The sequence below is a fragment of the Polyodon spathula genome, chromosome 4 (assembly GCF_017654505.1).
Source record: "Polyodon spathula isolate WHYD16114869_AA chromosome 4, ASM1765450v1, whole genome shotgun sequence".
Taxonomy (NCBI): Eukaryota; Metazoa; Chordata; class Actinopteri; order Acipenseriformes; family Polyodontidae; genus Polyodon; species Polyodon spathula.
Genome location: NC_054537.1, coordinates 49,019,072 through 49,034,979, shown reverse-complemented (window position 1 = coordinate 49,034,979; position 15,908 = coordinate 49,019,072). Strand labels below are relative to the sequence as shown.

Below are 15,908 nucleotides of genomic sequence, written 5' to 3'. Positions count from 1 at the left end.
TGGTTGCAGCAGAGCTTATTTAGGTGTTTCATAGCAAAAGGGGTGAATACTTATGCACTCAATTATTTTCTGTTTTATATATGTAATTAATTTAGAACAATTTGTAGATTTTATTTATTTATCACTTTGACATTATCGACTTTTTTTTGTGCTGATCAGTGGCAAAAACTCCTAATTAAATCCATTTTGAATCCATGTTATAACACAATAAAATGCGGAAAAGTCCAAGGGGATGGGTGAATACTTTTGAGAGCCACTGCATACTAAAATAAAGGGTGTGTAACGCATGCAGCATTTCACGTGCTATGATGACTGGCAATTGAATCATTTAGCTCACCTTATTCGTGCATATTATTATATCAGTGAATAGAGCGGACAGGCCTTCCTTTTTGTGCGCAGTATGGGTTTCTCTTACCACGCAGCATTTCAGGTAATTTAACACTGTTTAGTGCATGAGGCCCCAAGTCTCTGTCTGGTTTGTTGCATTTGTATATGACGCACAGCACTGCAGACTCATACTTAATTGTTTAACTATAAAGTTTCAATTTAAATATTAAAATGAATACTCAACCATCACAGTTTTCTCTTTCTTTGGATTCCAGTGGTGACTGCATTTCTCCTACCGCTGGTCATTCATATAAGAATCCAGTAAAAAAAAGAATGCCTTTTCTCAAATCTTCATTTTCTGTCACTTGTTCCCCTTGGGGGCAACATATATGTTTCCTAGTCTTGAGGCTGATCGGTGCAGTCTCACCTCTGATTGGATGTTTCCCCCCTCGCCAGTATTCTTTACTAACAACTTGCTTAATCTATGCCAGTGACCCTCTCTGGCCCCTCTACATGTTCATTTCCTTCTCTCTTTCAGAATTCCTGTCATGGCTATGTCTTGGAGGTCTGGCTGTGCTGATCTCCTGAAGTGTATAACCTTTATTCTTATTTTAATAACACAGCTGTGAGTGAAAAATGGACGCCTGTATCTACAGAGAATGAGACAAGGGTTTTATTTCTTTGTTGGTGTTACAGGGGGTTGTGAGGAAGCTTTTTCAGGATTGGTACTAGTTGATTGCACTGATAACAAATAATAATGCACATAATAGCAATCTACAGTACCTCAAACAGTGGAAGATACCGTATATGATGTGATCGCAAGTTTTCTGATGTATGTGCTAGATAGAAACGTTAACATTGATGAGAGTTTGAAGGGTGTCACCTTTGAAATCTATAGCATAAAAAATAATTTTAAAAAAGTGATATGCCTGCACAATTATGTTATTATAATGCTGCAATTGTAATATTAATATATATATATTGATATAATATATTATATGATATTATAATATATATATAGATAATATGATATATATGCAGTACTGTGCAAAAGTTTTAGGCAGGTGTGAAAAAATGCTATAAAGTAAGAATGCTTTAAAAAATAGACATGTTAATAGATTATATTTATCAATTAACTAAATGCAAAGTGAGTGAACAGAAGAACAATCTACATCAAATCCATATTTGGTGTGACCACCCTTTGCCTTCAAAACAGCATCAATTCTTCTAGGTACACTTGCACAAAGTCAGGGATTTTGTAGGCATATAGTCAGGTGTATGATTAAACAATTATACCAAACAGTTGCTAATGATCATCAATTCAATATGTAGGTTGAAACACAATCATTAACTGAAACAGAAACAGCTGTGTAGGAGGAATAAAACTGGGTGAGAAACAGTCAAACTCAGCTAACAAGGTGAGGTTGCTGAAGACAGTTTACTGTCAAAAGTCATACACCATGGCAACACTGAGCACAGCAACAAGACACAAGGTAGTTATACTGCATCAGCAAGGTCTCTCCCAGGCAGAAATTTAAAGGCAGACAGGGGTTTCCAGATGTGCTGTCCAAGCTCTTTTGAAGAAGCACAAAGAAACGGGCAACGTTGAGGACCGTAGACGCAGTGGTCGGCCAAGGAAACTTACTGCAGCAGATGAGACACATCATGCTCACTTCCCTTCGCACTGATGTCCAGCAGTGCCATCAGCTCAGAATTTGCAGAAAACAGTGGGACCCTGGTACACCCATCTACTGTCCGGAGAAGTCTGGTCAGAAGTGCCCTTCATGGAAGACTTGCGAAACAAGGCCAAGCGACTCAACTATGCACAAAAACACGGGAACTGGGTGCAGAAAAATAGCAGCAGGTGTTCTGGACTGATGAGTCAAAATTTGAAATATCTGGCTGTAGTAGAAGGCAGTTTGTTCACCGAAGGGCTGGAGAGTGGTACACGAATGAGTGTCTGCAGGCAACAGTGAAGCATGGTGGAGGTTCCTTACAAGTTTGGGGCTGCATTTCTGCAAATGGAGTTGGAGATTTGGTCAGAATTAATGGTCTTCTCAATGCTGAGAAGTACAGGCAGATACTTATCCATCATGCATTACCATCAGGGAGGCATCTGATTGGCCCCAAATGTATTCTGCAGCATGACAACGACCCCAAACATACAGCGAAAGTCATTAAGAACTACCTTCAGCATAAAGAAGAACAAGGACTCCTAGAAGTGAGGGTATGGCCCTCACACAGCCCTGATCTCAACATAATCAAGTCTGTCTGGGACTACATGAAGAGAGAGAAGCAACTGAGGCTGCCTACATCCACAGAAGAACTGTGGTTAGTTCTCCAAGATGTTTGGGCCAACCTACCTGCTGAGTTCCTTCAAAAACTGTGTGCAAGTGTACCTAGAAGAACTGATGCTGTTTTGAAGGCAAAGGGTGGTCACACCAAATATGGATTTGATTTAGATTTTTCTTCTGTTCTCTCACTTTGCATTTTGTTAATTGTTAAATATAAACTATTAACATGTCTATTTTGAAAGCATTCTTACTTTACAGCATTTTTTCACACCTGTCTAAAACTTTTGCACCAGTACTGTATATATATATATATATATATATATATATATATATATATATATATATATATATATATATATATATAATATAATATACACACACACACTTATATAATGCTGCCATTGGGGAAAAAAAGTATATTTTGTTATTTATATTATTATAATGCTACAATTGTAAACACATTTTTATTTAAGTTCTATTGAAATAATATATTTCCGTTTTTCATAACAATAAAAAAAGTGTGTTTTTTTTAAACTGTCCAAATTGCTTATTTGAGGGCCAAGAATGAAAAATCTGCAAAAAAGAAAGAGAAAAGACCAGGGCTGCTGGGTTGTTTAAGGTGTGAGTCAAACATCATGACTTGTGTTTTTTTGTTTATTAGCAGGACACTGTCCAGAAATATACAATATATATTGTCCCACTTACTGCTTATTTCTGAAAGGACTACATTAATATGGAAAGCAGAGTTACATTTCCCAGTATTATTTGTCAGTACATATGTAATAAAACAGGAAAATACAAGAAAATTAAATTAAAGTAAAACTGATTAAGATTTTGCCATAATACCTAAATATTTTGCAGAAGCTTGGACCAAGAAGCACGAATGGCTCATAAAAGTGAAATCACTGTAAATGGGGAAAGGTTATTAAACTGTGATGTATGGTCATATGAGAAATGCTGGGTTTTCAATTATTTTTTAATTATTATTAATGACCACATGTTCCTGTTTATCAGCTGTCCATTGCAGGACTGCCTTGGGGAGGCTGCGTAGAAGCTGCTTAACTCTCCACGACAGCTTTTTCTATCATGCTCACTCTTGGCCTTAATTTGGTTGAGAAAGCATGTTGTTTGTCTTCACACCCTTACTGGAAAGTAACACTTGAAAAGACATTATGAAACACCTATGAAACTCTGTGAAATAACCCTACGCAACACAGAGAAGGAACATAACTAGCAAGCACTTTTGGAGATCCACTGGGTTCTCAGAATATGCCATTGGGTCGCTAAAGTGGCTCCAAGCATTTTGTTTCTACAGAAAATGTCTAGGACATTTGAAGGAGAATCTGTACTGTATATTAATGGGGCAATAACTGTACAGAAGTAATTGTGGTAATAAGTTATAATTTTCTCAATTTCACGGTCATACCTGTTAATATGATTTAGGGTTAAGGTCAGAGCTATAAATAAGATAATAAAACTAATTTTTATACCATTACTTAGGAACAATTAAATTATGTAATTTCATGTGAAATGGAGCAATGGTCACCCCCATTCCCCAAATCTAATCATATCTTTTAAACAAAATTATGCAAACTGTAGCATTCATCACTAACTATAATATCTTTGGAATATGGCCCTTAAAGGGGCTTTCTTGAATTGTATGTAGCGGTATATTTGATGATTAATCATTGGTTAGTGAAATATGCAACTCCCCCACCTCCCTTTAAATACAAACATACCTGGAAACTCCTTCAAGTTGATCCTTTCTTTAAATATAAAAAGAAACAAAACATTATTAGTAACAGTTTTTTTATAATATGACTTATTACACATGTACAATAAAAGTGTGTGACATTTTAAGAATGAAGAAAAAACACTGAAATAAAACTACATTTTTATATGTTAGATTGTGATAACTTGAAGGACAGATATAGTAAATGAAAGCAATACAAATGTGTGACAATGGTGTTCTAGTAGATAAGGATATTTAAATGATGCCCCCTGCACAAGCACTGGCACAGAATGAATGCTTTGAAAAAACATCATACTTGATAACAAACTGAAATAATGCAGATACCAGTAATGGAAATAAAATACACAACATAGTAGGTGTGATCCTTTTTACCTTTATTATGCTGGTGGCATCCCGATTTCTATGGAAACTGAATTCTTAGCAGCAGCATAATGAGACCATGCAGACTGAATATCACAAGATACACGAGAAAAATAAAATAAATATAAATGTGAAAAAAAAAAAAAAAAGAAGAAGGAATACAAATAAATGAATGCAACAAAAATTATAATAAAAAATATTAAAAGTCTTTAACAGTTTTACATGCCTGAAACAGGGTAGTGATATGATGGTCTCATAAAATCTCCAGGTGGCAATAAGATCATTTCTGCTGGGGTTGGTGGCATAATACCTCCATGCAGACTACAAAAAAATATATATTAAACAACATGGGTTAGTTTCCATTAATATATGTAATCTAATGGAATGCTTTAGATTCAAAACTCCTTATACACGTAATATATTAGCATAGATAGCAGTTCAAATATAATGTCAAACCTTCTCAATATCAATCCTGTTAATGTCACCCACTTCTTAATATTACCACATTGTAATTTCCTAGATTGACAGCTGATAATATCATTTTGTTTTTTTTTCATACTCTGGTTTAATTATTACAATGTGTTGTAGTGTACATGTACAGTATATGTAAAATACACAGCACATGTATTTGTTATGTTTTAATGCTTATTTTGACAGCTTGTTAGTGAACTCCCCTTGAAGTGATATTAAAATGGATTGACTGTATTGTAGGAATCTTAGGTGACTTTTTATATAACATTTTTAGTCTTTGAGACAGATCATTCTAACAGTACAGATAATGTATGGACAGTGGCCTCTCCGCAATTGTATTCAATTAAGCCAGTGGTGGCCAAATCGCAAAAAACAAAAAAAAAAATTGGTGGATCTTGGGACAAATCAGAACAAGCACTACCATAAGCATGCAACAGTTTTTGTGTCTGTGTCGCTCAGTAGCACAGATGAAAATATCCAGACAGTTTCTGCATATGAGAATAAAAAAAACGCTTGTGCGAACGTATATTTTAATTTAGGCGCACGTGTGCGACTAGAAATTCCTAAAAGTTGACTATAAAAAACAAACAATTTTTTTTCTCAGCTGAAAGTATAAAAAAATCAAACCCTCCCATTTGGAAAACGCTCATAGCTCAATCATAATGTTCTCTGTGAATTGAGTTTATTGGTGTCCACTGCTCACTATTAACACTAGAAGCACCAAACCGGTCAAGTTGAATGTTTTAGGTTTTAAATTTTAAATTACTCTGCATTGTCTGTTCGTGACTTTTCCTAAGTATATATATTAAATATACTGGGACAGCGTTTGAGCCTTATATTAGCAAGAACTTGATGATTATAAGCACATTTACCTAGAAGCGTCTAAATCTGTGATTTTAACCGGCTATTTCAATACATTTCAATACTTATCAAATATAGCCTATAATCATGGCTGTCCTTTTCGATACAATCACCTGTCCTTTTCAATACAATCAGTCCTGTGATCAAGTGAAGTCTACCTGTCCATTCTTTGAGTTCTTGAAAAAGCATTGCAGGTTCATTCTCAGCTCAATGCACAAAACAGTGGCGATCGGAACCGATGGCAAAAAAAAAGCCTGAGACAGTGGAATACTGCAATGCCACAAAGCTCGTTGTGCATGTGCTGGACCAGACGACATGACAGTATTCAATCAAAGGTGGGTCTCGTCGGTGGCCTGTGGCTGTATTTTGTAACATTTTGGACCTGGCAGAAATCAATGCATATGTTTTTTACAAGGAATGTACTGGGGAAAACTGCAACAGGAGAGAGTTCATCTTGCAGTTAGCCATGGAGCTTCAGCAAGCACATATGGATCAGAAAAGGACAGAGACAGATGCCCCTTCTGGCAGCGCTGCAGCCACTGCACCCACACACAAGAGGAAACAGTGCCAGGTTGCAAAATGTAATGACAACAAAAGTTTGGATGTCTGCGGCGGCTGTGGAAAGGCAGTGTGGGTAAATGCTCAGGGAAAGTGGAGAAGCATGTATTGTGTGTGGACTGTAAAGATTAGAAAGCTGCCAGGTATGTAGGCTAAATAAATATGTTATGTAAATAGCTTATTGTATTATAGTATTATATATGTTCTGAAGTAGTGCATTATATACTATTTATATGAAAATAGAGCCTTGGAACAGAGCAGGATCAGTTTCCTTATCAGATCAACACATGATGTTCTCCCATCACCACAGAACCTAAACCTCTGGGTGGGTGAGGATCCCTCATGTCCTTTGTGTTCATCACCTGCAACATTAAGGCACATTTTGACAGGATGTAAGGTGGGTCTTAGCCAAGGACGGTTTACTTGGCTCCATGACCAGGTGCTGCGATGTTTGGCCTTAGCATTGGAAGACAAGCGTAACCTGACCAATAAGTTGCTACCAGTTCCACCAAAGCATTACACACAAAAGACAATATTCCTCCATCCAGGAGAGCAACCACCAAGAAAAGGTGTTAAAACCAAGACTTGCCCAGGACAACTGGAAGCTGTTAGAGACTGGAAGATGCTGGCAGATGTTGGTCAACAGCTTATTTTTCCACCTGAGATTGTCACCGCTAACTTTCGACCAGACATTGTCCTGTGGTCTGGATCAGCATGCCTTGTTCATCTGGTAGAGTTAACAGCACCATGGGAGGATGGTGTGGATGAGGCGTATGAGAGGAAGAAACATCGGTATGCTCAACTAGCTACTGAAGCGGAACAGCGAGGATGGAGAGTCCAAATTTACCCAGTGGAGGTGGGTTGTCGAGGATTTTGGCACACTCTACAATCTGATTTCTCAGAGATGTCGGGTTCAGTGGCCAAGAGTTGCATCGCACAGTGAAGAACTTATCTGAAGCAGCAACTGGCTGTGGTTGAGACGGAAAGATTCTGGATGGAGATCTCAAGCCCAATAGAAAGAAAGCCATGCTGATATACGGGTAAGTTAGCTGGGCTGAGCTGAGTGGGGGGGGGGGGGGGGGTGATACTGGGATGCCAGAATCACTGATGAGCCCTCTTGAGGTGTTGTGGGTTAGAAGAAACACTGAGGACGGAAGGTGCCCACTTGAAGACCCCAGAGATGTACCTTACTTAGCTCAATCCAGACAATTGTCATGCTGATGCACTGGGGAGATCGCACTGGGTTGATCCCCGGAGCCAGCATTGCAGCCGTTGTGTGTGCTGATGCGCTGGGGAGGCAAAATAAGCTGATCCCTGGAGCTAGCATTACACTTTAGCAAACAACACTAGACAGAAGGCTATCTACATCATCAGATGGAATGCAACGCAAATGGATCACGTTAGTTTACTGTAAAGCTACGTTTTAGTTGGTGCTTATCTTGGCGAGAGCCGAGTTCAAATCAGCATGAAGTTCAACATCTACTCCCATGTAATGGAAATCATCATTTCACCAGTAACTTTGTTGTTTGTCATTCGCTTGAACACTGCATCACCTCTACCCATGCAAACTGCAAACCACTTTGCCACAGGCATACATCCAGAAACGTCAGCCAGACCATCCCACTACCATAAACAGGCAAGTAGCACTTTCTGAGGAAGATGCTACCAGGCAGTTAAAAACAAAGTTCTCCATTATAATTTTGTTAATGCAAAAGTATTGAACTGTCAAATGTTATGTAAGAAAGAAAGGAAAAGAAGACCTGTAGATATTCAAAAAATAAATTTGAGCAAAATTTTATTTCACTGTGTACCCCGTACGTGCCTACATTTCTTAACTGAGGCGCACATGTGCCTAAAAAAAAGTAAGCGTAGAATCCTGCCTACACCAGGTTTCAAGACTCTGGTCTGGTGCTGGTAAGTATCTGTTTTATAACTACCTATGTTCAATATAAAAAATGCTTTGATTGTGTGTTTGTTATGTTTTTGTTTTATAATTGCTATCTTACGTATTGGACACTTTTTATTAAATCCTGTTAATAATTATTGGTCATAGCTTACTGGTGGATCGCGGAGCCCGTTGAGATCCACCAAAATGGATCGCAGTGTTTCATATATTGGCCACCACTTAATTAAGCCCTACTTTGCTGTGTTTATGATAATGTACACTAGATGGCAGACACAGGTTTAGTTTTACTTTGAAAGGTAATGACACACACACAAAAACAACAGTTTCTTTTTGTCAATGATTATAATAAATCTTAACAAGTCTGGCTAAGAACCATAAATTCTGCTCAGTAGTACAGCATGTTTCAGAATGTTTTAGCACTAGACTTACTGGACAATTTAAATGAGAACTTTCCAAACCTGTATCAGAACTGCTGCTGGGTGCCTGCGCTTCTCAAAGTGTTTCTGCCGATGCTGCTCCTGGACTTTTAAAGCCAACCCTGAGCCTAGAATCCCCTGGAAAAAATAAAAGAAAGAGATGGAAAAAGTATTCACTGAGAATGGGATTTTTAAAACAGGGCTAACTAAAGTGTGATACTTAAGGTATGTTAATGACAAATATGTACAAATAGTTTCTTAGTGGCTGTCTTTCAAATTGTTCAATATACAACCTACTGAATACCATACCATACTGAATCATAACCCTAACTTCATGTTTGTGAAGTATGGTGCTTGATAGTAACTAGTGCAACTTACTCCTGTTTCATCACATTTGTGTAAATCCAAAGCACTGTAAATCTGGTGTGTATAATAAAACTACAAAAAAAAAAAAAAAAAAAAGAAAAGCACAAGCATATTATTGCTACAGTACAACTACAGTAATTAATTTCCACAATAATTTATATGATTTATTATCAATCATGATAATATGTTTAACCTAAATGATAATTTGTTTAACCTAAAAATAAATCATGTCAAACAAAGTAAATCGTCACGTGAAACAATAAGAAACGTTAGGTTATTATCATAACCCTGGTTCCCTGAAATATAAATGTAACTATTACTGAATGGATACTTGCCTCTAAAGACCTGAATCCGGAGAATTATATCTCAAAGCTGCTCATCGAGCCTGTGATGCAGTCATGAGTCCGCCTCTGAGGTATCAAAAGGACTGCACTCACAGATCTCAGCTCCATTTTTTCTTCAAATCTGCTGCAACCATGGAGGCAGTGACCTTGAAGGTTAATGGTTATGTTTCTATTTCCCAGAACCAGGGTTATGATAATAGCCTAACTTTCCCTTTCAAGTACAAAATGTAACCATTACCGAATGGGTAAGTGTACCAAAGACTGGGAAGCCGACCCTTAACACTCTAGTTTCAAAACCATGGTTTTGAGGATCCACAACATTACGTCTGTAGAACCTAGTGAAGGTATGGGGAGTAGCCCACATTGCGGCATTGCATATGTCTTGGAATAAAGCTCACGAAGTTGCCATGCCCCTGGTGGAATGGACAGAGAGCTTTTCTGGAGGGTGCAAGTTGGCCAGCTCATAGGAACGTATCTTGAATGTGCCTGCTATCCACTTGGGCAACTGCAGCTTAGACAGGGCTTGGCCGTGGGACTTCACTCTATAGCAGACAAAAAATTGCTCGGACTGCATCAAACTTTTCATCCTGTGAATGTAGTATGCCAGGGTCATAACTGGGCACAGTGTATGGAGTTTCCATTCTCAGTCAGACTGGAAAGGAGGTGGATGAAAAGCCTCCAATTCCACAGATTGGTTGACATAGAACGCCAAGATAGTCTTCGGCAAAAAGTCAGGATTGGTACGGAGCGTGATCTTTAGCCTGGCCTATGTAAAAATTAAGCAGGCTTTTGCTATAGAGAATGTCTCCATCTTACTCACCTGCTTTGTGGAGGTGATAGCAAGCAAGAATGCCACTTTAAATTATTTTTTATTGTTTTATTGTTTATCCGACAGAATGGCCAGCATGGACCCGGAGTCCAAGCACACTCCAAGATACTAGGCTGTTTGGGAAGGCGTGAGCTGGCTCTTCGCATGATTCCCCGTCAGGCCCAACTGTTGAAGGTGGCCGATGACCAGTTCCATGTGGGCCTCTGTCTGTGCTGGAGACAGGGTAGAAATTAACAAGTTATCCAGATAACTGAGTACTCTGATGTCTCTGAGTCTCAATGGGGCCAAGATAGCTTCCCTGTACTTCAAGAAGGCACGTGGAGCTAGGGAGAGGCCAGATGGCAAGACACGGAACTCATAAGCTGTTCACTGAAAGGCAGACCACAGGTACATTCTGTGTGCTGGCTTTATGGGGATGTGGCATTGTCAACATTTTGAACCTCTTTCGCCTCAGATACAGGTTTACTTGTCTGAGGTCAAGGATCGGTCTGAGGCCACCATCCCGCTTTGGTACCAGGAAGTACCTGGAGTAGAGCCCTTCCTCCAACTGGAGGGGGTCTATCATGCAAATAGCCTGTTTTTGCATCAGAGCTGCTACCTCCTGAGACACCACAGTGGCGTCCTGTGGGTCTGTGACTGATGTTGTCATCACACCCCGAAAGGGAGGGGGATCGTACTTGAATTGCAGCGAATAGCTGGTCTGAACGGTAATAAGCACCAATATGTTTGTGGTGCACTGACACCAATAATCCAGAACGCCCTGGGCCTGTGGCAGCAAAATTCTAGAGTTGCTATATAGCCTCTGGCTTGGCCTGCAGCTTCTGTCTCTGCACAGGGCATCAGAATCTATTATAACCTCCGTGTTGAGGAGCCATCGGCTGGCCCTGAACATTGCCTCTGGTAGTGGGTGCAGCTGTGTTCACGCATTGGAGGTGGTCACTTGGGAAGTTGGTGAACCAGTTCCTTACTGGATTCACAATCTTTCCATTTGCTCCGAGTCTGCCGATTGTCTGGAACGGCGACTCTTCTTCCTCTTCTGTGGGGGAGGGGAAAGGAGAGGCAGAGCTCGAGCAGGATGAGGAAGACCATGAAGATGTTTTCCTGCCTGGGCAACTTTCCTGGGTTAACACTTATTGCGATTGTTTTCATGTGTTTTATTAAAATTTACTTCAAGTTTTGTACACTCAGCCGTGGTTGTTTTGTTAGTCCCTCAGCGGTCTTGTGCCAGAAGATATTCAGGTGGGCATCCCTGCATATTGCTTCCTCTGTAACTGTAGGTCACTGATCTACCACTGTTCTTAGTGAATGAGGTTACCGTAATGGTAGTGTACCATGCTCTGCACCGTACCGTACCGTGTGCACCGTACTTTGTACCATGCACTGTACCGTACACCGTACCATACCAGGGGTATTGTGCTTTGTACACCATACCATATCGTTTTCACTGTACCGTGTGTACTGTGCATTGGGTGCTAAACCATACCGTTTACACCTGTACCGTGCTCCATACACTGTACCATACTGTATATACGGTGCATTGCCCACCGTGCACCGTACCATGCATTGTGTCCTGTACCGTGCTTTGTACACCTTACCATGCCAGTTGCACAGTACAATATGTATCGTGTACCATACCATAATGGGGGTACTGTGCCCCATGCACCATATCGTGTGAACCATGCATTGCGCACCACATCATATACCGTGCAAGGCACCGTACCATTGAAACTGTGTGTACTGTATATTGTACTATAATACCGTGTGGGTGTTGTTAAGGCATTCTATACAGTCCTGTAATAGTGATTAGACACAGTGCAGGTATTTGAAAATAACCAAGGCAAGACAGTACCATCCCTGATCTATCAGCGGATCTGGTTATAGTCATTTGCAACTGTTGATGCATTGGTTGCATAGCAACATTGCTGCGTGAGTTCAACGGTATCCCTTGGGTGCTAGTAAAATATGCTATACTGTTATAGCAATTACAGCTGCCAGTCGTTTGCATTGCACACTACTGCGATTACAGTACAGTATATCAAAATTCAATGGACAAGAGTGGGTAGGAACCTTGTGTGTTAATAGCTGCAAAACTTCAGCTCTGGCTGTCCCAGGCATGTACAGCGGATGGGGACAAGGCATCATTACTGGATGCTTCCATTACTTTAGGACACACTTTTGGTCCTGCAGTAGACGAGGAACTGGTGCGTCTGCTTCCCAAGCAACCTCCCCCAGTACGTAGACCAGCTCCCAACTGGCGGCCAAGATTTCAACAACCTCAGAGACCGGCTCATGTTTAATCATTGAAACTTTTTGTGTACTGTAACAGGTCGCGGCCTGAGCTGGCTCTCTGGTGCGTGCATAATCCTGCAGGGGGAGCTGGGGAGCCACAAACGGTCCACCTGTTAATCATGGCAGTGACACGGGGAGGCTAGAAGAGGGCTCGTGCTCTCTCTCTCTTTGAGTGGTCAAGAGGCGGGTCTTGAGCGGCACTCGACCTAGAAAAATAATGCTCTGCTCTTCCTCAGGTCTGCCCTTCTAGAAGAACGGCAGTTCTGGTCAAAAGCTACCATGGAGACCAAAACAGAATGCCAGCGTCTGGAGCTAGGAGAACAGACCAGCAAACCAGGCAAAGGAAGATAACCTGAAATCAGGGAAGTCAAAACTTTTAGTTGCGGTCCCAAGGGGGAGGTGTGTAGTCAGCGGGGAAAATTTGGGCATAGTAGATGAATAACGAGCAGGCACAGGCTGAAGACCCGAGCCGTGCGTGTAGTGACGGTGGGGGAATGCTGCTAGAGCAGCAACTTTTATTTGTAGTTTTGTTTTACTTTCTCTTTTTGCTTTCGTGTTTTGTTTGGATTATTATTTTGACGCACCTGTGTGTGTGTGTGTGTGTGTGTGTGTGTGTGTGTGTGTGTGTGTGTGTGCGTGCGTGCGTGCGTGCGTGCGTGCGTACGTACGTGCGTGCGTGCGTGCGTGCGCACTCTTCATTGGCTCCCTGTTTACCATCGTTGGTATTTGGATGAGCCAGCAGGGCAGTGCCATCTTGTGGCGAAATTGATAAAGTGGGATGTTCAAGCCTTGAACTTTGTGTCTGCGTCCAGTGAATTCCACCACCCTCCCATATGTACATGAATTTTATTTTTTCTTCAAGAATAGTTGTAATATATATATATATATATATATATATATTATATATATATATATATATTATTATATTATACCGCACACACACACTGTGAATTTATCACTACAGTCATTGATATTTCACTCATCATTGATATTTAAATGCTTTGTGCCTGAAGTACAACTCATCCTTTTTTCTCAGAAATTATACAAATAAGTAAAAGAAAAAAAACAACAATTCAAAGTGTTCAATACAGCAAACGAAAAGATGTCATCAGCAGAATTTTAAATAAACTGCTCATATACCAGAAATGTGATGTCACTTGTTGTAAGTAGTGTAAAGCGTTTAGATTTATAAGGACCTGGGGAGGACGGAAGCCAGTAGGTAGTGAGAAAAGGCAGGATTAAGGGAACAGAATGCAAGCAGGAAAAGAGAAAATAAAAAATGGGAGACCTGAAAAGTTTGACTACACTGCATGCACACAGTTTAGTTTAGTGAAAACTAAACATTTCTAGTCCTAAAGGCTGCTTGAGTAGGACATCAGGCGCAGAAATAGTACATTCACTCATATTTGCAATTTCATTTCTGTATGTGTGTGGGCCCCGCTCTGGAGTCGGGGCCCCAGGCGCTTGCCCGGGTTGCCCGGGTGCTGATGCCGGCCCTGAGTGTAAGATATAGGAGGCACCTGGAAAGGGATAGTCTGCATTTCAAATGTAGTAAATAATCCATGTCAAGTCATTTTAGTTGAAAAGACAACACTTACAGCTGGAAGTGCAAAGAATGAGACTCCAACGAGGGCAAATGTTCCGGCTAGGAGACGACCTGCCCATGTTTTAGGGGTTTTGTCACCGTAGCCTATAGTTGTTAGGGTTATCTGTGAAAATAATTTATACACAGTGATGAATATCTTATTAAGATATTTAATATAAATATTATATAATAAGTTTGCTGGTACATTCTTCACTGTAGACTTTCTATCCTTATTAAGTAATATAGAACCCCTTGATAATTGTAATGTGTTATTTAACACATAATAAACCAATTTGCCCAACAGAGAATTATTGGTTACAATATTAAAGGTTTATTTGTGTCTCTAATGCATTACTTGTGTTGTTTCTTGTCCATGCTAGAGTACATACATGAAAGTGTATTATTTGAAAATGCTTGCTGTTGGTTCCTTTCTTCTGTCATTATGTATGGGTAGCAAAGACTCTTCTGACAAGAGACAACAGTATTAAATTCACTGCAACTTTGAGGAGGCCGTAACTCAATATAACAAAGAACTGAATCATAATGTTTCAGGGATACAGCCATTTGTCCTTGAGTCCAGGCTGGGAAATCAAGATGAAGTCAAAGACATCTCACATATGTTAAAATAAGAAGTTGCTGGAACTGTATATTGGCTCCTTACATTCATAGATCAAGTGTCATTAACTGTGATTTAAACCAGAAACCTTATACCATGTGCCTTATGAAAAATAAATTGTCATTTTTGGTCAAGCAGACAGTAAATCTAACAAGAATCAATAAACATTTTCTGCAGTTCATAAAAAAGCCACTATTATAAAACTGTAGAGAAAGATTATCACATAACATTAGCCTCAGCAGATGGGCATACTGGTCCAGTGGTTAAAGAAACAGGCTTGTAATCAGAAGGTCACCAGTTCAAATCCCATCTCAGCCACAGACTCATTGTGTAAGTCACTTAATCTCCTTGTACTCCATCTTTCAGGTGAGACTTTGTTGTAAGTGACTCTGCAACTGATGCATGGTTCACCCACCCTCATCATGTATCTTGTAAAACACTTTGTGATGGTGGTCCACTATGAAAGGTGCTATATGAAGATTATTATTATTTATTATAGCTAAAGAAATGTATCCCTGGAATCACCCAGCCACTTATTTTATTATAGTGACATTTTTAATGGCAAAGCATAATTCAAGCCTTTGTATTTAAAGGGTTGTTATGAATGGAGACAAGCAAAACAAAGCAAAACCAAAAAATTATATGTATGTGTGTGTGTGTGTGTGTGTAAGGTATAAAATTTGGTGGCCCGGCACGTCAAGGGTACTTATATACACACACACACACACACACACACACACACACACACACACACACACACACACACACACACCACACACACACACACACACACACACACACACACACACACACACACACACACACACACACACACACACACACACACACACACACACACACACACACACACACACACACCATGTCTGGGGTGACTATAGGCCCGAGGCATAAGCCAAGGGCCTTTAACCAGCC

At 40.0% G+C, this 15,908-nt stretch overlaps 1 protein-coding gene across 1 annotated transcript in view; it reads right to left on the bottom strand.

The window, feature by feature from the left end:
* LOC121314605 (potassium voltage-gated channel subfamily KQT member 3-like) overlaps positions 1 to 15,908 on the bottom strand; it is a 107,218-nt gene that overhangs the window by 26,609 nt on the left and 64,701 nt on the right. The window contains exons 6-9 of the mRNA XM_041248040.1: positions 14,373 to 14,483; positions 8,989 to 9,084; positions 4,961 to 5,055; positions 4,361 to 4,387 (exon numbers count right to left, since the gene is read on the bottom strand). Of these exons, the coding sequence (XP_041103974.1) occupies positions 4,361 to 4,387; positions 4,961 to 5,055; positions 8,989 to 9,084; positions 14,373 to 14,483 (329 nt within the window). The remainder of the gene's footprint in view (positions 1 to 4,360; positions 4,388 to 4,960; positions 5,056 to 8,988; positions 9,085 to 14,372; positions 14,484 to 15,908) is intronic.